Source organism: Coenobita brevimanus, chromosome 103, assembly GCF_032717465.1.
Source record: "Coenobita brevimanus isolate Jiangsu-jjx chromosome 103, ASM3271746v2, whole genome shotgun sequence".
Taxonomy (NCBI): domain Eukaryota; kingdom Metazoa; phylum Arthropoda; class Malacostraca; order Decapoda; family Coenobitidae; genus Coenobita; species Coenobita brevimanus.
The window spans coordinates 32,945,625-32,968,055 of record NC_137056.1 but is presented as its reverse complement, the minus strand read 5'-3'; the positions used below and the strand labels follow the sequence as shown (position 1 = coordinate 32,968,055).

Genomic DNA, 22,431 nt, shown 5'->3' with positions numbered 1-22,431 from the left:
ATATCTATCTATCTATATATATATATATATATATATATATATATATATATATATACAGTATTTATCCATAAGTTTCCTTCAGTAACAGAAGATTATTTTCACTCCAGGAATTAACTTTCTCGTTCAGTAAACTAGCGTAGAGAGCAAAGCTTTCACTGTCATTACTCCAAGTATTTGTACTCATATTCTTATAATAGTAATTATTTACATTTTTATTTTATTTACACTATGTCATACACTGTCACTTCCAGTAACTAAGGGCTCCTTTCCCTTGGAGCCAGGATGAACTTGGGACACTGAAGCACTCGTAGTTTATCATCATTTCCTCCACTGGCTCATCACACGATTCACCAGAAAGATTGTAGTCACTGTCCATCATTATCATAGATAAATTAGTCAGTTCATGCTCCACAGCAGAGTCGCTTAGTCCTTTACCTCTTCCCACACGAGGTTTAGTAGGGGTAGAGGTCACAGCGCCCTCCAGAAGCGACGGAAATGGAGGGGTGCGAGTGCTACATGCTTTCATCTCAAGAGACAACACTGAACTGAATGACGAGGTGGATATGGGGCCACCAAAGGTTCACAACGTCAGCAAGGTGATAGCTGCTAATTTATATGCTGTGAAATGATTGGCAGGAAATTAAGTAGTTCCATGTGAATGTAAATATCACTTAGGCTTCTCCCTTCCTTTCTTATATATTTTTATTATGAGAACAGGTCATACAGCAAATTTCAAGGGGAAATAAACAGGGAAAATTAGCGAACAAGTGCACGTGGGGTGTTACCAGGTGATAATTAGCCAATTCCAGGTGTATGGCACTATCAGTTACCTTTTTTCTTTTTTATATATATTATTTTGTATGAGAATAAGGCATAGGGCTCAATCCAATGGATGAAATGAGTGGAAAAATCCGGGCAAGATTTGCCTAGCATGGTGCAGCTGGGGCAGGCGGGAGGAGAGGGTAATGGAGGGGAGTCAAGAACGGGGAGAAATGGCCAAATTGTCAACAATGGATGGGAGTACAGACGACAATAGCAGCACTGACTATTGTTAGACACTGGCAGTACTGACAGATGATACAAGCAATCACTTCAATGCCCAGGCGAATTCAAAATAACACAGAATCGCAAAAGTGACGCCCCGCGGTATGATCCATTGCACCTGAGCGTCACGAAAGTGACGCCCTGCGGTTAAGGGGTTAAGCAGAGAACTGTAGGCTGGTCTAGCCTCAAACATACTGGACTACTGTAAACCTAACCTAAATCTCCTAGAGTGCAAATGGGGGTTACAAGATTTCTTTTTTTTTTCTTCCCTGCCTGAAAAGATGATGACAGGTCATTTTTATCATTAATAAACATCTTTGTGTGTTTGGGATTTTGTTACTATGGTTATGTAGTGGTGTGTCAATAGCTTCCTTTGTGTTTACTGTTGCCACACTTCATTCACCTTAACTTGGCGGAAAGCATGCCCCTCAAAAAGACCCTGATCCATCTGACAAATGGACAGTGAAGATAAAGCACTGAAGACAGTGAGTAATCCTTCTCAAACAGCTTTATGATGTCTTACTGAAGGATGCAGGCTGCCATCACTCTCCCTTGTTAGGGTGAACAGAGTGTACTGCATATCTTTGACTTTCACATGCACCTCCCTCACTAGACACCCCTTCCTAATTCATTCTGTGTGAGCACGAGGAAGGGTTAATTCTGGCTACTATTCTCCCTCTGAGGCAAAGGTCCAGTCCTGCAGTGGACCTCACACTGAATGAAACTGGCACCAGTACAAAACAGCAGTAAGTTTTCTTCTCTCTCCTGTATTGCAAGTAGTAGATGGATGGCCACAAGGTACTAAGAGTGAAGTGTGACTAAAAGCTTGATACCTAGCCACACAATTATCACTCTTGGGCAGGAAACTCAACCACAGGTAAACAGAATCAAAGTTCAAGCTAAGATGCATGCACTGTTGCCAATCTTATTACGTACATTTGACTAGTCATGGCACGCGACTCTGAGGTTATTATTGTGCCCAGACAACCTACCTGTCAACAGTGCGTCCGATTTCATGTATATTATGATACACATGTGATTCGTGTATACTGTAGTATGTCTGTGTATAATAATATTCATGTATATTTGTGTATAATAACATGATCCATGTATGAGACGAAACTGGACGCACTGTTGACAGGTAGGCTGCCAGGGTACGATAATCACCTCAGAGTCATGCGGCGTGACCATAATCATTCCCCAACATCTTTCAGCAATTTTTGGCTTTGTCATTTGGTTTACTTTCCAGTCAACATCAGCTTACCATGGCCTGTATCATCACAATGGTCTCTCTTGTCCTGAGCTTCACTACAGTATTTGAAATTTTGGTTATTGGTAGGTTAAAATAAGCATCTCAAAATAACATCACCATCATTATCCAGACCTCCTTTCCCACCCTAGGGCAGGGTGAGGAGTAACAACGTCCTGGCAGCCCAAGTTTGCCCACTCCAATGGGCAATGCTTCTATTCACGCACCATTCAAGCCCCTGGAATCCTGGCTCTATATGATATGCCAAAACATTCACCACATTCTGCAGCTTCACATAAACATATCCAAAAGATGTCATGATAAAAAGGGGTGCCAAATCCCTGATCATGCACTTCTCACTACATTCATCCAGCCAGCACGATCTCTTGTCTGTCCCCTAGCCTCACCGACTTCCATACCTCTATTCCTCACACACTCATCCAACATATCCCTCCACCTTCTCCTTGGCCTTCCTCGCCTTCTCCCTCCTTCAAATTCACTCAGATATACCTTTTCACCACTCTGTTGTTATACACTCTCTCCGCATGATCATACCATTCCAGTACACTCTCTTCGATTCTGGTGTCCACAGACTTCTTCAATCCACATCCTTCCTGAGTCACATTATTTCATACCCTATCCACTCCCTGTACTCCACATACATTCCTCAGCAGTCCCATCTCCCCTGCTCTTAATCCTGACTTTTCATTTTCATGCCACACCATAGTCTCACATCCATACATTAACCCATCTCGTCCAGGAGTCATGTTTACATGTCCTCCCAGGGCCATCCAGGTGACACATTTACATGATCTAGTGTTTCACGGAACTATCTGCATATTCTGCGGGTTATTTCCACCACACGTAGCCACTGGCAACCCTCATGCATGCATCCGAGTCATGCTCCAGTCACCTGCATACCTCCATAATGGATAGACCTATGCAAAAAGTTTTCCCTGTGTTCGGATCCTTGGCTGAATGCTCGCAGCTGCCAACTTCAACATCAATGAAGTCCAAAGGCCAGAAAAGAAAAGGCCTTACTGACAGTGCGATAGGGAGAGAACTTGAGGTGACATTATCGCCAATAGTGAATGGAGAAAGTGACTCTTCCTCATGAAAGCGACCGCCATAATAAGTGTCGATATTTATGCGCTGTGTGAGAAGAGTGGACATGACTTCACTGTGCGTCAATCATTTCTCCGTCCGTTCATTTGCTATTTCCGATGACGGGAACGGTTCAAAGGGTACTGACGATCCTGGAATGAGGGATACTGGCAAGGATAAGGAGATGGAAGAGGAGGTAAGAAGTGGAGAAAGGGAGGAGGTGGAGGAAGGAGGGAGAAGGGAGGAGTAAACGGGGTGCATTTAGCCTCGCGCCACCCCTCTCTACAGTATTTACTTGAATAATAGAAACAGAAAGTTTGTTTCATGATGAAATCAGTGACTTATTTTTTATCAAAAGTTTCCGTGTGTGTACAGTATGTTTGTTATGATGAAAAAGTACAAATCACTGGGGAAAAAAAAAAAAAATTAGCATGGAAAATGTAGCGGAGTGGAAAAAGGGAGGAGGAAACTCGCACCACTGCTCTGTCTACTTACATGAATAATGGAAGCAGAATTTCATGATGAAATCAGTGCTCTATTTTTTATTGAAAATTTTTGTGTGTGTACAGTATATTTATTATGATGAAAAAGTCTAAATCACAAGAAAAAAAAAAATTCTGTCATAGTGGAAAATACAGTATTTTCGATTATGGACTATAACTATTTTGTTCACAATACTTTCATTTAGGTTTCATGCAGTAGTAGTAGTGGTATTACTGTAGTAGTAGTAGTAGTAGTAGTAGTAGGAAGGTTGGTGCAGATCTTCACAATATAATTCCCCCGATGGATGGAGGTGATTTTTGTAGTAGTAGTAGATGTAGCAGTGGTAGTTGTAGTATTTTTTTTTTTTTTTTTTTTTTTTTTGGGGGGGCGGTCCAACTCTGGGCATAGGCTCCTGCTTCCAAGACCCAGTAGTCCTCCTGCATACCATACACTTCTACATGTCACCACTTTGGCGTTAACACCCACCATCCATACTGAATATATGCTAGGGCTGTCTCATGCAGGACTGGTGTATTGGTATGGGGGGGTATTTCTACGACATGTCAGTGAGTCTTCCAGTAGATCAGTAAAGTCTGACTTAATGAAATTATAATCCTTAAACTGTTCCCTGCCCCAGCAGGGATCTGAACCTGGGTCTGGTAGGACTGCAGGCCACCTCTCTACCGATTCAGCCACTGCCTCCCCCTTATGTAATAGTAGTAGTTGTTGTAGCAGTGACAGTTGTAATAGTAGTAGCAGTTGTAGTAGTGGTGGTTGTAGTATTAGTAGTAGTTGTAGTAGTGGTCTATCTATCTATCTATTGCCTGATGCCATAATCCCGTTAGGGGTGGCCATTTGACTCTGAGTTATTTGTTTTACAGGAAGGGGCACTAACCCTCCACCAACCAACTTGATGACACGCAGGAAGCACGTAATTGTTTGGTTATATGGCTACCACCCAGCGTTGTAAATGGTTTCTTGGCTTACAGGAAACCATTAGGTTTGTCACTCAATGTAAAGCCACCTGTAAAGGAAAGAAAAGCAATAAGAAGTGACAGGAAAGATGGGAGAAATAGGAAGAGATGAGGGCAGGCACAGAAAAAGGATGATAAAGGCTGAAGAAGAAGTAGGCAGCACTACATCAAGTGAGTGGATGATGGTCGTCACCACCTATCACTTAGTAGTGGTAATAACAGTATTATTTCTAGCAGTTGTAGTAACCAGACTTCTAGTCGCACAGTGATGCCAGAATCGGGCGACAATGCAAGCCAAACATACATCTCCGTGTGTGTGTGTTCTAAGTATTATGCATATGTTGGTGTTAGTTTTGTACATACCGGTATTTTGTTTTTTGTGTAATTAGAAAAAATAATTTTACTGTTCTGTGTCTATTAATGTGAATAATGAAAGCAGAAAGTTTGTTTTCTGATAAAGTCATTGTTTCATTTTATACTGAAAACATTTGTTTATACATATTTGTTAAGATGAAAAAGCACAAATCACTGGAAAGAAAAAGTCATAGTGGTAAGTATTTCCGATTATGGACAGTACCTAAATAACTACTGGTACTTTGTTCACAATATTTTTTTTTTAGTTTTTTTGTAGTAGTACTTATAGTGGTAGTAGCGGTGACAGTATGTGTTGTTGGTGTGGTAGTAATAGTAGTAGTGGTAGATGTAGTAGTAGTAGTAGCAGTAGTAGTAGTAGTAGTAGTAATAGTAGTAGTAGTAGTGGTAGTATTAGTAGTAACTGTAGTAGTGGTAGTTGTTGTAGTAGTAGTAGTAGTAATAACAGCATTATTTCTAGTACCGGTAGTTATAATACCCAGACTTCTAGTCGCACAGCAGTGCCAGAATCGAGCGACAATGCAAGCCAAACATTCATCTGTGTGTGTGTGTGTGTGTGTGTGTGTGTGTGTGTGTGTGTATTTACCTATTTGTAGTATACAGGAATTGAGCAATGCTCGTGTTGTCCTGTCTCCATATCCACATTTATCAAGTCTACCTTTACACACATGAATGTCTTTCTCATGCACCACCTCTTTGTCTAAGTCGTTTCAAATATTTAAGTATTTACCTAATATACCTAATTGTGATATACACGGAATGTACTATGCTCGTGGGTTTCCGTCGCTGTTTCTCAATAAGTCGAATTTAACTTTAAACTCGTTTAAGTTTTTAGACTGGACGATCTCTTTGTCCAGGCTATTCCACAAGTTTACTTCTGTAAGGAAAGCTATATTTCTTGATATCCTTCAAGCAGCTTGACTTTTTCAATTTCATTCCATGTCCTCTTGTTGCTCTCTTATCCCATACAAAGAGATCTTCTTTGTCAATTTTTTCTACTCCCACCATGGTCCTGAACACCGCAATCATGTCTCCCCTCTTTCTCCTTTCCTCTAACGAAGGCAAATCCAGTTTTTCCAGCCTCTCTCTGTATGACAGGTCTGTCAGACTGGGGACCATCTTGGTTGCTGTTCTTTGTATTCTCTCAATCTTGTTTATATCTTTCTTTTTGTGTGGGGACCACACTACCGCTGCATATTCTAACCTGGGGCAGATCATGGCCACTATCAATTTTTTCATCATTTCCTCATCCATATAATGAAATGCTACTCTTATGTTAGTCAAGAGTTTATAAGTCTCTCCAACTATCTTGTTAATGTGCTTTTCTGGTGACAAACTATCTTGTGTGTGTGTGTGTGTTCTTACCTAATTGTATCTTTACAGGAATGAGTCAAGCTCGTACTATCCCGTGTCTTAAACCATATTTATCGTACATATCCTTAAAATTGTGAATTGTTTTGGCACACACTATTTCATTCGGTAGTGCATTCCAGTGATCAATTGTGTGTGTGTGTGTGTGTGTGTGTGTGTGTGTGTGTGTGTGTGTGTGTGTGTAAGAGAGAGAGAGAGAGAGAGAGAGAGAGAGTCTGTCTGTATGGCAGGGTGGTGGTGGTGAGCAGCCTGCCTGAAGGTCGTTGCTACGGTTACCGGCCTCCCGGCACCAAGTACGACTGATTATGGAAAATTTTTCACGTAAACAGCGTTTGTGGTGGATTTTGGTCTTTTGGAAGTGTTATCGAAGTGTTATTATTGTGGAAGGCTGGTCTAAGCCTTCGCTGTCACCAAACCTCTGCCACACACAAGGACACCGGCAAAAAAACAAAAATTGCCCTCATTCCCCACTCACTCACCCTCCCTACACGCACTTCACAGACCATCTGATGCAATCAGCTTAAAGTCGAATGACTGATGAGTATTATGACACCTTGTTTGTTATATCTGGTTAGGTATTAACTGAGATTTGAAGGTTTAATAATACAGTAGATGATTTTCACAATTTATCTTGGGAATGCCCAGCCATGGGGAGGTTTCACGGAAACATCCCCGTCTGCCGAAAGGGATGGGTTGAAGTTGGCACTAACACTTCTTCATGTACGCCTCACACAGCTGCAACACTCATGCCTCTGTTTCTTATCAAGGCCTTCATAGCACCAGCTACTTTCCTTCCTTGCATCAGTCTACTTTCCACTTCTTTTGCTCATTTTCCTCTCTTTTCTATCACTCTACCCAAGTATTTGAACTCTCTTACCAAAGCCAGTCTCTCTCCATTCACTGTAACATTACAGTGGGAGTCACTTTCTCTCTCAATAACCATCACTTTCCAATTTTCTACATTTCCTCTAAAGGCACGACATTCACAGACATCAACAAACTCTGCACTAGTCTACCAAGCTCTTATCCGGTATTTGCAAGTAGCACTGTATCATCAGCATACAACAAATTTGAGATATTCCATCCATTACCATTTATTTTGATATATTCCATCCATTACCATTTATTACCAACACCATCCCTTTCTCCATTACTCATGTTTTTACTTCTCTCATCATCCCATCCATATATATATTGAACAACCATGGGGACATCACACAACCTTGTCACGTGCTAACACTGATCGTAAACCATTCACTTAGATGCCCATTTACCCTTACACTTACCTCACTACCATCATAAAAACTCTTGATGGCACCTAGCGACTTACCATCCACACTGTACATGTGCAAAACCTTCCACATTCCTTCTCTGTCTACTTAAAATATAACTGAAATAATTAGATTCTAAAATCTGATGATGTGTTGGGCACTGCAAATGGCTTCTGTGTAATCATATACACTCGACCCTTGATTTACCGTACCCCTATTTCCTGGTTTTCGGATTTTCTCGACACAGGCTAAGGCCAGACAATATTATCAAATGCCGGAGGAATGCCTGTACAAGTCCTGGATTCTCACAAAAGTCCAGCCATTATTCTCTCATATAAAACTATAAGCAGTCTCATGTACAACACAGTATAATTTTTGCAAGGTTTTCACTCGATAAAGGGCATTTGTAATATACACAAGAAGATATTTTCATACATGAAATGCATCTTGGCCACCAACCTGCTTCACCCCACCAGTTCCTTCTAACTCGTGGCAGTATCCCATTTGCTTCTTAATTTTCTCATATGCCAATATAAATAGTTTATTGCACAACACAGTAAAATTTAAGGAGAGCTTGGACACAATAAAATTCATAAGTAATGAAAAAAAAAAAAAATTCTTACGGACAAAAGCAATGGGATCCATTCCGACTCACTCAGCTCGCCTGACTAGGTGCAACCAAATACCGAATCAGCACTTTTCACTGGAAAATAATTTAATTTGTTTCGCCACAGTGGCTCACACGTACTTAAATATCTGAAATATGCTAAAAACATAATAAAAAAATCAGGTTTCAGAGCTCAATGCGCCATGTTAGCAGATATTTCCCCTTCAGATTGTCAGCACGCCTTGACAGACTTCTATTTTGCATAAACATTCGAGTACAAAAAAATGTATCTGCATTGTAAATCAATATTTATACAAAACAAAAGTACGTCAAGGCATGTTATTAGTCTATCTATATATCTATCTATCTATTGCCAGATGCCTCAATCCCGGATGGGGTGGCCACAAACAAATCACCTCCATGTTGCCCTGTCCCCCGCCATTTTACTGTCCTGCTCCCAACTCACACCCCTTCTCTCATATACCTCTTCACTCCATCCCTCCATCTCATCCTTGACCTCCCCCTCCCTCTCCCCCCCTCCACCTCACTCACATACACTCTCCTTGTCAGTCACTCACCCTCCATCCTCTCCACATGGCCAAACCACTTCAGTGTGTTCCTCCTAACGCTTCCTATCGCATCCACATCCACACCACAACGCTTCCTTATATCCTCATTTGTCAGCCTGTCTCTCCATGTGACTCCATAGGCTCCTCTTCAATAACTCATTTCCACTGCTCTCTCTCTTGACTTGTGTCCGTCCAACAATGTCCAGGCTTCACTTCCATACGTTAGAGTTGGTATCACAATATTGTCATGTAATAACTTTTTCACTTCCATGTTCACTTCCCTGTTTCTTATCACTGCTTTTAAGGAACCAGCAACCTTTCTCCCTTGTTGTACTCTTTCAAGCACTTCACACTCCAAACTTCCATCCTTACTCGTCACACTCCCCAAGTACTTAAACGTACTCACATTTTCCATTTCCTCACCATCCAACCTCACTGTATATTCACTGACTTCACCTCTCTCAAAGACCATCACTTTACTCTTCCCTACATGCACCTTTAGATTCCATTTCTTACACACTCTCCCAAACTCATTCACCAAGCCTTGTAGCTCCCCTTTGTCTTCACTTAACAACACCGTATCATCTGAAAACAGCAGTACAGGGAGTTTCCAAACACTACCTTCTCTCACTAGGGCCACTCCAACATCCACTGCCCTACCTTGTATCTCTTTTACTACCCCATCCATGTACAGATTGAACAACCACGGAGACATGACACATCCCTGTTTCAACCCAACATTCAAAGAGAAAATTTCGCTCAATTCACCATCCACATGCACTGCAGCCTTAGCACCATCATACATACTCTTCACAGCATTCAACAACTTCCCATCTACTCCATATATTCTTAATACTTTCCACAATCCTTGTCTATCCACCCTGTCATATGCTTTCTCCAAATCCACGAAGGCCGCATACAACTTCTTTCCCTTCTCTAGAAACTTTTCCACTTAAGGCTAGAGGAAAAACCTTCTGTTAACATTAAGAAATTTCACTCTGAATCCTGATTTTCTATTAGTAATTAAACTAAGCACAAATTTTTGACTGAATTTCAAATAATTACGTGTGCGAATCGTTGGGTCTGGTTAGTACTTAGATGGGTGACCACCTGGGAACACCAGATGCTGTTGGCATCCCTACGTGTCAAGTGGGGTTGGTGGAGGATTAGTGCCCCTCCCTGTAAAACAATTAACTCTAAGCCGTTGGCCACCCCGTTTGGGATACATGGCGTCTGGCAATGAATGAATGAACGTGTGAAAACCTACATGGTGATAAAGATTAAAATTTTTCCAATTAAAATTGCTAATTCAGTCCAAGACCAAGATCACATTTGATGATTGCATGTTTGTATCTCGGTCAGCTGATGAGTGGTTGGCTCACCTTCTGGTGTTCCATTCCTTATTCATTTTCCTCTTTTTCCTCAGCTCTCTGATCTTCTTTTATCATACCCTCAACATTCTCGTCAACAACCGTCTAAACAACCATTCTTAGGATCGTAGCTAGCAAAATACCATTATTGTGTCTGTTACTATTATTGTTGTGTCAGTGTTATTATTTTTATGGACTGTGTATGTTAGTTATGCTGATATAGGTAGCCTACATTCCTGAATGCTCTAGAATACCAGAATAATTGCTGGACAATATTGGAGAATTCAGACAAAGTATGGTAATAATCCGGGGAATGGTGTGTGGGGACGGACTTTCGCGATTCCTGGACTGGTCTCCCTCCCTTTTAGTTCGGGAAATTGATGGTTGAGTGTACAGTAATTAAATTATGGCTGCAGTAGTTGGTTTGGGGGGTCTCAATTATTGGCAGATTCACCATTCATGGGGGTGTTTGTTGCACTCCCTACAAATAGGGAGGAACCACTGTACAAGAACTCCTTAAACGGAAACATGGCATCATTTTTGTGCGTGTATGTACGTATGTATGTAAGCATGATGTATACTGTACAAGTGAGGATGTCTGGACAGTTTGTGCTTTAAAGGCATAATTACAATGAAACAAGTACATGACTGTTCCTTCTCTACATGTAGGTACCTTCTGTTCTCACCTAATAAGCCTCCCGGAGGCAGCTGAGTCTCACGCCAAAGTAGCCATGCCAGGGCTCGACGCTGGTGTTCCATCAAAGCCACTTTCAGTCCCTCTGGGTCATTCTCTGTTTTTCCATCCTCCTCTACATCTGGGGCTGACTCTAAGGCACTGTGTAGTTCTTCCACAGCCTCACTTGTTACTCGTACCATCTGCCGTTCACGAGCTACAGAAAATTGACAAGAAAAGGCAAGTGCTGATGAAATCAGGCTAGTACAGAATCATTCCTATTAGCCTCTGATACTCATGAAGAAAACTTAGTCCACCTACTTCTCCATCTCTATCTACATACTTTTCAACCATATACAGGCAACCTTAAACAGGTAATGAAAATATGAAGATGAATGGCAAAAAAAATTTTGAGAAAAACTGATGTACACAATTTCATAAAGCACTGTAGTACACATCAGTCCCTAATAAGCAAGACAACATAAAGTAGCCACTCACCTGATGATATTTTGCCGCCATAGTTACGAAAGATCTCGGTAGCTGAGTACATGGCATCTAGTACATTCTGTGAGAGGTGCTGACGGGGAAACTGAGGATCAAGCATTGTGGCAGCTACAGTTACTCCACCATCAGGTCCTGAAAGCTGCTTCTGTTTATACTTCTTTTCAGGGTCACTCACTGTAAAGAGAATGGTGTAAAATCAGAAAGTAAAAAAATGAACCAGTTTTATACACTATCTATCTATCTCTATCTACAGCCCGACGTCCTAATCCCACAAAGGGTGGCCAGAGACAAAACGCATCCAAGTCGCTCTGTTACCCACCATTTGACTACCCTCCCCCAACTCACTCCCCCCTCCCTCGAATACCTCTCAACTCCATCCCTCCACCTCATCCTTGGCCTAACCCTCCTTCTCCCTCCCTCCACCTCACCTACATACACCCTCTTAGTCAGTCTTTCATTCTCCATTCTCTCCACATGTCCAAACCACCTCAGTGTATTTCTCCTAATCTTCTCAACCACATCCACATCCACCCCACAATGTTCTTTAACTTATTCATTCGTCAACCTGTCCCTCCACGTCACTCCACATGCTCTTCTCAAGTAGCTCATTTCCACTACTCTCATTCTTGACTTGTTTCCCTCTTGCAAGGTCCATGGCTCGCTTCCATGCATCAGGGTAGGAATCACAATACTATCATTCAGTGACTTCTTGACTTCCATACTCACCTCCCTATTTCTCATCATTGCTTTCAGTGAACCAACAACCTTCCTTCCCTGCTGTACCCTTTCACTTACTTCATCCCCGAAGGTTCCATCCTTACTCATCACACTACCCAAGTACTTGAATGCACTCACATTCTCCATATCCTCGCCATCCAACCTCACCGCGCATTCTGTGACTTCATTCTTCTCAAACACCATAACTTTACTCTTATTTACATTAACTTTCAGATTCCTCTTCCTACACACTGTCCCAAATTCATTCACCAAACCTTGCAACTCCCATTCATCTTCACTCAACAATACTGTATCATCAACAAACAACAACAACGGAATCTTCCTAATCTGACCCTCATTCATTAGAGCCACCCCCACATCCACTGCCCTACCTTGCACCTCCTTTACAACCCCATCCATGTATATATTAAACAGCCATGGAGACATCACACAACCCTGTTTCAGTCCCACACTGAGATCAAAGAACTCACTCAGCTCATCATCCACTCGTACCAAAGCCCTAGCTCCTTCGTACGTACTCTTCACAGCACTCAACAAAATCCCCTCCACTCCATAATTCTCAATACCTGCCTTTCTCCAAGGCCATGAAGGCAGCATACACTTTCTTTCCCTTCCTTAGATACTTCGCCATTAAACATCCTAGAACAAATATCTGATCTACACACCTTTTTCCCTTCCTAAATCCCCCTTGTTCTTCTCCAACTATCTCATCTGTTATATGCCTAACCCTATCAATGAGTATTCTACCATATATTTTTCCAGTCACACTAAGAAGGCAATTATCCCTATGGTTACCACATAATTTTCTCTCCCCTTTTCCTTTGTATAAAGGAACAATTATACCTGATTTCCAGTCCTCTGGAACCCTTCCCTCTTCCCAAGCCAATCTACATAACTTCCATATCCACTCCACTACAATCTCACCCCCATACCTCAGCATTTCACCACACACTCCGTCAATTCCTGGGGCCTGACCCATCTTGATCTTCTTCACTGCTTCCACTATTTCTGCACTACTGATCTCCTCCTCCCTCCTCTCATCTCTTCTTCTCCCAGCCATTCCCCAACCACTTATACTCACACTGTTGTCACTCTCTACATTCAACAAATCCTTAAAGTGCTCCTTCCATCTCCTCAATTTCTCTCTCTTCTCCAACGACAATCTATTATTCCTATCTTTCACTCCCCTACTATTTCCCCTTTCACCCTGCCTTACTTTCTTTACCTCCTTCCAAAACAATTTATCACTCTCCCTCCTTTTCACACTCAGATTCCTCCCAAATTCTTCATCCACTTTCTTCTTACTCTCCTTCACCAATCTCTTCACCTCCCTTCTCCTGCTTACATATACCTCTCTCTTCTCTCTCTCATCTTCTCCCCTACCTCTACTCGCTAGCCATTCACTATATGCCTTCTTCTTTTGTTCCACAGCTCATTTCACCTCATCATTCCACCATGCTGTCCTTTGCACACCCCTGCATCTCCTCCTCACTCCACAAACCAACTAACACGCTGCACCTATCTCTTCCGAGAATATCTTACATACGTCTTCCACCCCTTCCATCTGCTCTAACTCATACCTTCCCAATCTTTCTTCCACTATGCTCTTATACTCTGCCATTCTCTCACTGTCTTGCAATTTCTCCACTCTACTCACAAGAGCTGTTTCCTCCTGTCTTCCCCTTCGTCTCTTCAACCGTTTTCTTTGCAGCCTTACCTTGGCCATCACTAAGTGATGGTCCGAGAGTCCATTCCCCCACCCTCTCCACACTCTTGCATCCAACACTTGTCTTCTCATTCGCTCATCCACACACACATACCTTTCGTTCAACATGTTCACCATCCATCCTCCTCATAACCCTCCATGTATACCTGTGGATCATCTTATGTCGAAAGTAGGTGTTGGCTATTGCTAACCCCTTACCAGCACAGATGTCCAACAAAGCACTACCATTCCCATCTACTTCAGCTGGCACACCCCACTGACCAATCACTCCATCCACTCATACATCCCCGACTTTGCCATTCATGTCTCCAATCAAAAACACTCTCTCACTCCTCTCAAACTTGTCCATACATGCTTCTACACTCACCCAAAACTCATCTTTCACTCTTGCCACTCGGTCCTCTGTCGGCGCATATGCACACACATTCGCCCACGCTTGTATACCTACTTTCATCCTTACCCATAAAATCCTTGCACCCACTGTTCCATACTCTCTTATATTCTCCTTCCACTTCTTGCATATCATCAGACATACTCCCTCTCTTGCCCTCTCATTCTCATTAACTCCTGCACATATTCCTAAACCGTATTCCAATTCTCTCACCCTTTCCTCTCTCCATTTAGTTTCAGTCAATCCACATATATCCACTCTTGCATCCTCAAGCACCTGCACAATCTCTCTCTCTTTACTTCATCATTCACTCCTTTCACATTTCACGTCCCCACCCTAAGAATGTCCTTTGTCCGTTCCTTAGTCGTCAACGTATGGTCCATCCTGGTCCAAGGCGCTTTATTTGCTTGTTTAGTTAGTTCTTTTACGGGGTGGGGCACTAACCCATCACCAACCCTTTTAGTCGCCTCATACGGCAAGCAGGGATACTGGGGGGGTATTCTTGAAACACCCCCTACCCCCAGGGGGTTTTATACACACTAGAGTAAAACACAGTTAATCTGGACTATGATGGGGGAGGGGATATCAGACAGTATATTTTCTGTACTGTGTACTGTGCCTGAAGCACTTTCCTTGTTTTAGCTCTTTTGCTACAAGGCAAAGCACTTCTTGGATGCTTAGACATCATTAGCCCCTTCACAAATGTCAGAACTGCTTCAAAAGATCATAAAAAATGCCACCCATATATGTATTTATGCATGTAATACAGTATATAATTCATAGCATGTTTCACAATACTGTACATGCCATTTCTTGTTAAACAATTTCCCTTGTACTGGAGGAATGTGCTGTAATAATGATGCAACAACTCCTGCCATCTATTACATGGAAAGTTGTCTGTGTACTGCAGATGGTCCATTTAGTACTTGTTACCACAGTAAAAACCTGATCTGGTCAATGTTTATCATCATCATCATATATCTCATTTTCTTTATTCTAACCTAGAGGAGGAGACTAGATAAAAATATATATATACACCCACTGCAAATTGACTTAGGACCTACACACAGAATTGCTATAGGAGCGTTGCCTGTCTTTGATTTGTGTTTCCACCTCTACCAAATGAATTTTTTGGGCAAGAAGTAACTGGTAACTCCTCTGGTGTTGGTGGGAGGTGGTGAAACACTCAGCACATCAGTGCTTGCCCAGAAGCAAGAGTGGGAGTATGTGTTCCTGTCGCTCCGAGCTTGCACCTCCCTCTTTTTTCATATGCATTACTGTTTGCCCTGTTATTTTCCTAGAGTCAAGTTGTCATGCCTGGAAAGTACTGCTCAAGGGATAAGAGGGTCCGTATCAGTGCATGGAGGCAGGATATGTCCCTATCAACACGATTTGTGAATGTAATGGACGCATAAATTCGACCGTCATGAAGATTCTTGCTGTAGTGCATGGCCTGCCACTTGATGTCGTACCAGAGCACAAGCATGGCGGTGGAAAGAAAAGGACGACTTCCAGGGGTACAGATACGCTTCTAATGAGGGAAATAATCAAGAATCCTCGACTGACAGCAGCAGAATTGAAGAGAATGCATCCCCAGCTGTTACAAGACGTCTCAATTCAAATTATCCAGCACCATTTGTAGAGGAGTTGGGTTTGCCAAGCTGCAACGCAGCCAAGAAACCGCTTCTCACTGACCACATGAAGAAGCAGCGCATTAAGTTTGCCAAGAAGTATGCACACTGGACATCGGATGAGTGGAGAAATGTTATGTTCTCCGATGAAAGCACATTTCAAGTGTTCCAGGTGCGTTCTGCCAAGGTTCGTCGCCCTGCCTCCCATAGTCAATATGACCGTGCTTACACGGTGCCAACTGTTAAGCACCCATAATCAGTAATGGTATGGGGGTGTTTCTCAGGTGAAATGGGAAGGGGAGGCCTCTACTTCGTCCTAAGACCTTGATGATGAACGGTGGCCGGTACATTCAAGTTCTGAAAGATCAGTTGTTAAACTTTTTTGCTATTCATGGGTGCAACTTTTTCATGCACAATTCAGCTCCATGTCACAAGAAAGGTGACAAGATGGCTTAAGGATAATTGGATTGAGGTCCTCGACTGGCCTGGCAAAAGTCCGGATCTACTGTAAATCCAATAGAAAACAGCTGGGCAAAGGTGAAGAAAATCATGGCAGAGAAGAAGACACCCAATCTGGACAACCTCAAGACTGAACTGACAAATATTTGGTGCAAAGAAATGTCCTTGAATTATTTTAGAGATCTGAGTGATTCCATGCCAAAGTGCATCCAACTGGTCCTGAAAAACAAGGGAAACACGATTTCATATTAATTAATGGCATTTCATGAACAAACATTGTGATATACTATGATTTCTGTGTTTTTTAATACCTTGTGGGGGGAGGTCCTAAGTCAATTTGCAGTAGCTGTATATATACATATACATACAGTACAATCCCTGCTATCCGGTATCCAGACAAACGGAAATCTCAGAACAATGGGAAATTCAAGGGCTGGTTGTGCCAATTTGAATGGACTGCCAAACAGCCGTTTTGTTACATGTCACGCGAGGCTGGTGAAGTCGGACAAAGCAAGGTTAAGGCACTTCCAGCTAATGTAAATCCTTCGTAAATACTCTTAACCAGCCCTCCTCTCCCCCTCTTTCCCCTATTTTTATTCAGTCATCCTCCATACCCTCCACAAATCACCAGTCTGCTTTTCACCACCAGACAATAAACAAGCCCTCTTGCTGTTATGTTGCTCTGATAGACGGTAATTTCTACACTCCAAAATGCCTAAAGAGCAAACTAAATGTACGCGTGTTGTGCTTACCTTGAAACAGAAGCTGGACATATGCAATAGACCTGAAAAAAGCAAACATTCTAAAACACTGATGACTGAATATAATGTAGGAAATTAAACGATTTATGATATCACGGCCCAAGCATCCAAGCTCAATAAAATTTACATGAAAAGCAAGACAAGTAAGTCCATTGAAAAAAAAAGGCATACTCTTCATTGTACAAGTGGTATTGCTTAGAAAGATCTAAGGGAGCACCTATTTCTGGTCCTCTTATATATGAAAAAGCGAGAGTGTTTCACAGTAAAATGAATATAGAAGTCGTGTGTGATTTCAGTATTGGATGGCTAAATCACTTCAAAGACAGGCAAGGAATTCGTAAACCAGACTTCTCAGGAGAGAGCAAATCAGCAAACGCCGCTGCGTTTTCTTCCAAACAGACCAACTCCAACTTTAAATTCATTTTAGAACACGTATGCCAAGGCAGAGATTTAAAAAAAAAAAAAAAAAAAAATGTTACTAGGAATGAAGGTTTACTTTGTTGCAAGAAAAAAATAATAATATGCTTGCACTTCATATGTCTATCTACCTATCTATAGTCTGACGCCCTAGTCCCGCAAAGGGTGGCCGCAGACAAAATGCCTCCAAGTCGCTCAGTCACCCACCATTTGACTACCCTCACCCCAACCCACCCCCTCCCCCTCCCTCATATACCTCTCAACTCCATCCCTCCACCTCATCCTCGATCTACCCCTCCCTCTCCCTCCCTCCACCTCACCTACATACACCCTCTTAGTCAGTCTTTCATCCTCCATTCTCTCAACATGTCCGAACCACCTTCATATGTACATCATTTATTTTATTTTGTGCAAAACAGCTGATTGGCGAGTGAGGGATGGAATGATGGCGGTCAGTCGGGGCCGGGACTGTAAACAAAGCTTACGTGGGGGCAGAGGAGTCGTGATAATTCTACAGTGCAGTCTTAACATCAGTTCACCAATAAATGTTCAAGATTTTATTTCTTTATTTTTCCATTTTTATGAGTACAGGACATACAGCGAATAATTCGGTAGTTAACAGAATGGACATGTGCATTTTGCAGTACTGCAAGACATTGCATGAACGTCCACATGACCACGGTGTTCGTTTATGAGGCGATTTGTCAGGTGGAATCTCTTAGTGCGGCCCCTGATGTGAGTGGTGAGTACCTGAATTGTATTTACTACTGTGATAATTATAGCCTTTATATAGATTTAATTTGAAGGAGTAGTTGCAAGGAGAGTGGAAAGGTTACAAGAGGATGAGAAAAAGGCAGAGTATAAGAGAGAAGTGGAGGAACGATTGGGCAAATATGAACTGGAGCAGATGGGGGACGTGGAAGGTGTGTGTAGGATATTTACAGAAGAAATATGTGCAGCATGTGATGTGGTGTGTGGAAGGAAGAGAAGACGGAGGGGGGTGCAAGGAACAGCGTGGTGAACTGAAGAGGTGAAACAGGCTGTGGCACAAAAGAAGAAACCATACAATGAATGGATGAGAAATAGGGGCGTGGAAGAAGTTGAGAGGCAGAAGAGAGAGTTATATGTAGAAAGAAAGAGAGAGGTGAAAAGATTAGTAAGAGAGAGTAAGAAGAGAGTGGATGAGGAATTTGGAAGGAATTTGAGTGTAAAGTGGAGGGACTGTAAGAAAATGTTCTGGAAAGAGGTGAAAAGAGTAAGACAGGGTGGAAGTGAAGTTAGCAGGGGAGTGAAAGATAAAAATGGTAGATTGCTAGTGGAGAAGGGAGAAAAAGTGAGCAGATGGAGAGAACTTTAAGGAATTGTTGAACATAGAGGATGGAAGTAATGCGAGTATAGGTGGCTCGGGAATGGCTGGGAGAAGGAGGGAGGTGAGAAGACATGAAGAAATCAGTAGGATAGAAGTTGTGGAAGCAATGAAGAAAGTTAAATCGGGGAAAGCCCCAGGAATTGATGGAGTGTGTGGTGAAATGCTGAAGCATGGGGGAGAGATAGTAGTAGAATGGATGTGGAAGATGTGCAGATTGGCCTGGGAGGAAGGTAGAGTCCCGGAGGATTGGAAGTCAGGTATAATTATTCCCTTGTACAAAGGAAAAGGGGAAAAAGAAGTGTGTGGTAATCATAGGGGCATTTGTCTTCTTAGTATAATGGGAAAAGTGTATGGTAGGATACTTATTGACAGAGTTAGAGAAAGAACAGAGAAATTAGTTGGAGAAGAACAGGGAGGTTTTAGGAAGGGAAGAGGTTGTGTAGATCAGATATTCATTCTTAGATCTTTAGTGGAAAAGTTTCTAGAGAAGGGAAAGAAGTTGTATGCGATTTTCATGGATGTGGAGAAAGCATATGACAGGGTGGATAGACAAGGATTGTGGAAAGTGTTAAGAATATATGGAGTAGATGGGAAGTTGTTGAATGCTGTGAAGAGTATGTACGATGGTGCAAAGGCTGCAGTGCGTGTGGATGGTGAACTAAGTGAATTTTTCTCTTTGAAAGTTGGGTTGAAACAGGGATGTGTCATGTCTCCATGGTTGTTCAATCTGTACATGAATGGGGTAATAAAAGAGGTACAAGGAAGGGTAGTGGATGTTGGAGTGGCCCTAGTGAGAGAGGATAGTGTTTGGAAACTCGCTGTACTGTAGTTTGCAGACGATACTGTGTTGATGAGTGAAGACGAAGGGGAGCTGCAAGGCTTGGTGGATGAGTTTGGGAGAGTGTGTAACAAACGGAGTCTAAACGTGAATGTAGGGAAGAGTAAAGTGATGGTCTTTGAGAGAGGTGAAGTCAGTGAATGTACAGCGAGGTTAGATGGTGAGAAATTGGAAAATGTGAGTATGTTTAAGTACTTGGGTAGTGTGATGAGTAAGGATGGAGGTTTGGAGGGTGAAGTGCTTGAAAGGGTACAGCAGGGAAGAAAGGTTGCTGGTTCTTTGAAAGCAGTGATAAGAAACAGGGAAGTGAACATGGAAGTGAAAAAGTTACTAAACGACAGTATTGTGATACCAACTCTAACGTATGGAAGTGAAGCTTGGACGTTGTTGGAAGGACACAAGTCAAGAGTTAGAGCAGTGGAAATGAGTTATTTAAGAGGAGCCTGTGGAGTCACATGGAGAGACAGGTTGACGAATGAGGATATAAAGTAGCGTTGTGGTGTGGATGTGATAGGAAGTGTTATGAGGAACACACTGAGGTGGTTTGGCCATGTGGAGAGGATGGAGGGTGAAAGACTGACGAAGAGAGTGTATGTGAGTGAGGTGGAGGGGGGAAGAGGGAGGGGGAGGCCAAGGATGAGATGGAGGGATGGGGTGGAGAGGTATATGAGAGAGGGGGGTGTGAGTTGGGAGCAGAGCAGTGAAATGGCGGGGGACAGGGCGACTTGGAGGCGATTTGTTTGTGGCCACCCCAAACGGGATTGAGGTGTCTGGAAATAGATAAATAGATTTGAATATCAGAAATACGGGAAAAATCAGTAACCAGGAAGGTAAATTCCCCAAGCCTCCCAGTTAACTGGGATTGTACTATATACATACATACATGCATATATATATATATATATATATATATATATATATATATATATATGCATGCAAACTAACCACAGGAGAAATTAAAGGAGCGACAGTGAGTACTTTCATATATTACATCTTCAGACAGATTGAGACAGAAACGTAAAGGGTAGAGGTCTTTTATGCACACCCGCAGCAGGTAGTGGCACACAGAACAATGGATGACCTGAATTTTTACCTGTGGCTTAACTTATGATCACCTGCAGCAGGGAGTGGAACACAACAAAGGATGACCTGAATCTAAAAATGCACGTGACAAAGGAGGAGGGATTAGGAGGGGAGGAAAGAAGAGTGGGAGGGAGGGGGAAGGGGGAGGGAAGGGGAGGGGAGGGGAGGGGAGGGGAGGGGAGGGGAGGGGAGGGGAGGAGGGGAAGGGGGAAGGGGAGAGGGGGGAGGGAGGAGGGGATAAATACTGCTTCTTAACTTAAGACCTAAAGGATTAATGCTTGGTGTGTCCCACACAGGTGTGACTACACCACCAGGAGATGACGGGGAACAATCAAGTTAGTCTGGGGGATACTGGTTTAAAATTAATTCAGTTAACAATTTATCACACTTAAAATGACCATACCTCATGTTTACATTCTTTTCATATGTGCCAAAAATTAGACAAGATTCTATTACATTTCTTTCATCTAAGCTTTTTGATCTTGCTAGAATCTTGGAGCCCTGTCCAGTCAATATGGTGATCACTGGATGCTTTGTGCTGAAATAAACCACTACTCTGTTGGGCTGTCCTTACACTGTATTTATGTTGTGAGATTCTAGTTTCCAAATCTTTTCCAGATTGTCTATCTATCTATAGCCCCACGCCCTAATCCCGCAAAGGGTGGCTGCAGACAAAACGCCTCCAAGTCGCTCTGTCACCCACCATTTGACTACCCTCCCCCCAACTCACCCCCCCCTCCCTCATATACCTCAACTCCATCCCTCCACCTCATCCTCGGTCTACCACTCCCTCTCCCTCCCTCCACCTCACCTACATACACCCTCTTAGTCAGTCTTTCATTCTCCATTCTCTTCACATGTCCAAACTACCTCAGTGTATTTCTCCTAATCTTCTCAACCACATCCACATCCACCCCACAGCGTTCCTTCACTTCTTCATTCATCAACCTGTCCCTCCACGTCACTCCACATGCTCCTCTCAAGTAACTCATTTCCACTGCTCTCACTCTTGACTTGTTCCCCTCTTGCAAGGTCCATGCCTCGCTTCCATACATCAGGATAGGGATAACAATACTATCATTGTCCTATGTAAAATTTGTTACAGCTTTTACATGGGATTTTGTAAACAACACCTGAATTACTGAAAGGGCTGTTCTTGATGAGGGTTTTTTTGATGGTGTTCTCATATTTGAATACTACTTGTACATTGAGTTTCCTCAGTATGTGAACAACATCAAGAAACTTTTCATGGAAGGGGAGGACAAGGGTTCTTTGAATGTTCTGGCGATCTGGCTTATTAGTTTTCCCTTCAAGGAATCGTTTCTTGGCTGTATTGTGGAGCTGAGTTAGTATGCTTTGTGGATATTTTAGCTTCTTTCCAATACTCTGAATCATTTTTAGTTCATCATCTAAATGTTCTGGGTCTG

General features: G+C 42.5%; 1 protein-coding gene across 1 annotated transcript in view; it reads right to left on the bottom strand.

Moving 5' to 3' along the window:
- The window catches only part of LOC145415667 (uncharacterized), a 547,996-nt gene that overhangs the window by 317,159 nt on the left and 208,406 nt on the right, over nt 1–22,431 (bottom strand). Inside the window, exons 8-10 of the mRNA XM_080284883.1 lie at nt 21,970–21,977; nt 11,586–11,761; nt 11,101–11,304 (exon numbers count right to left, since the gene is read on the bottom strand). Coding sequence (XP_080141009.1) covers nt 11,101–11,304; nt 11,586–11,761; nt 21,970–21,977 — 388 coding nt within the window. The remainder of the gene's footprint in view (nt 1–11,100; nt 11,305–11,585; nt 11,762–21,969; nt 21,978–22,431) is intronic.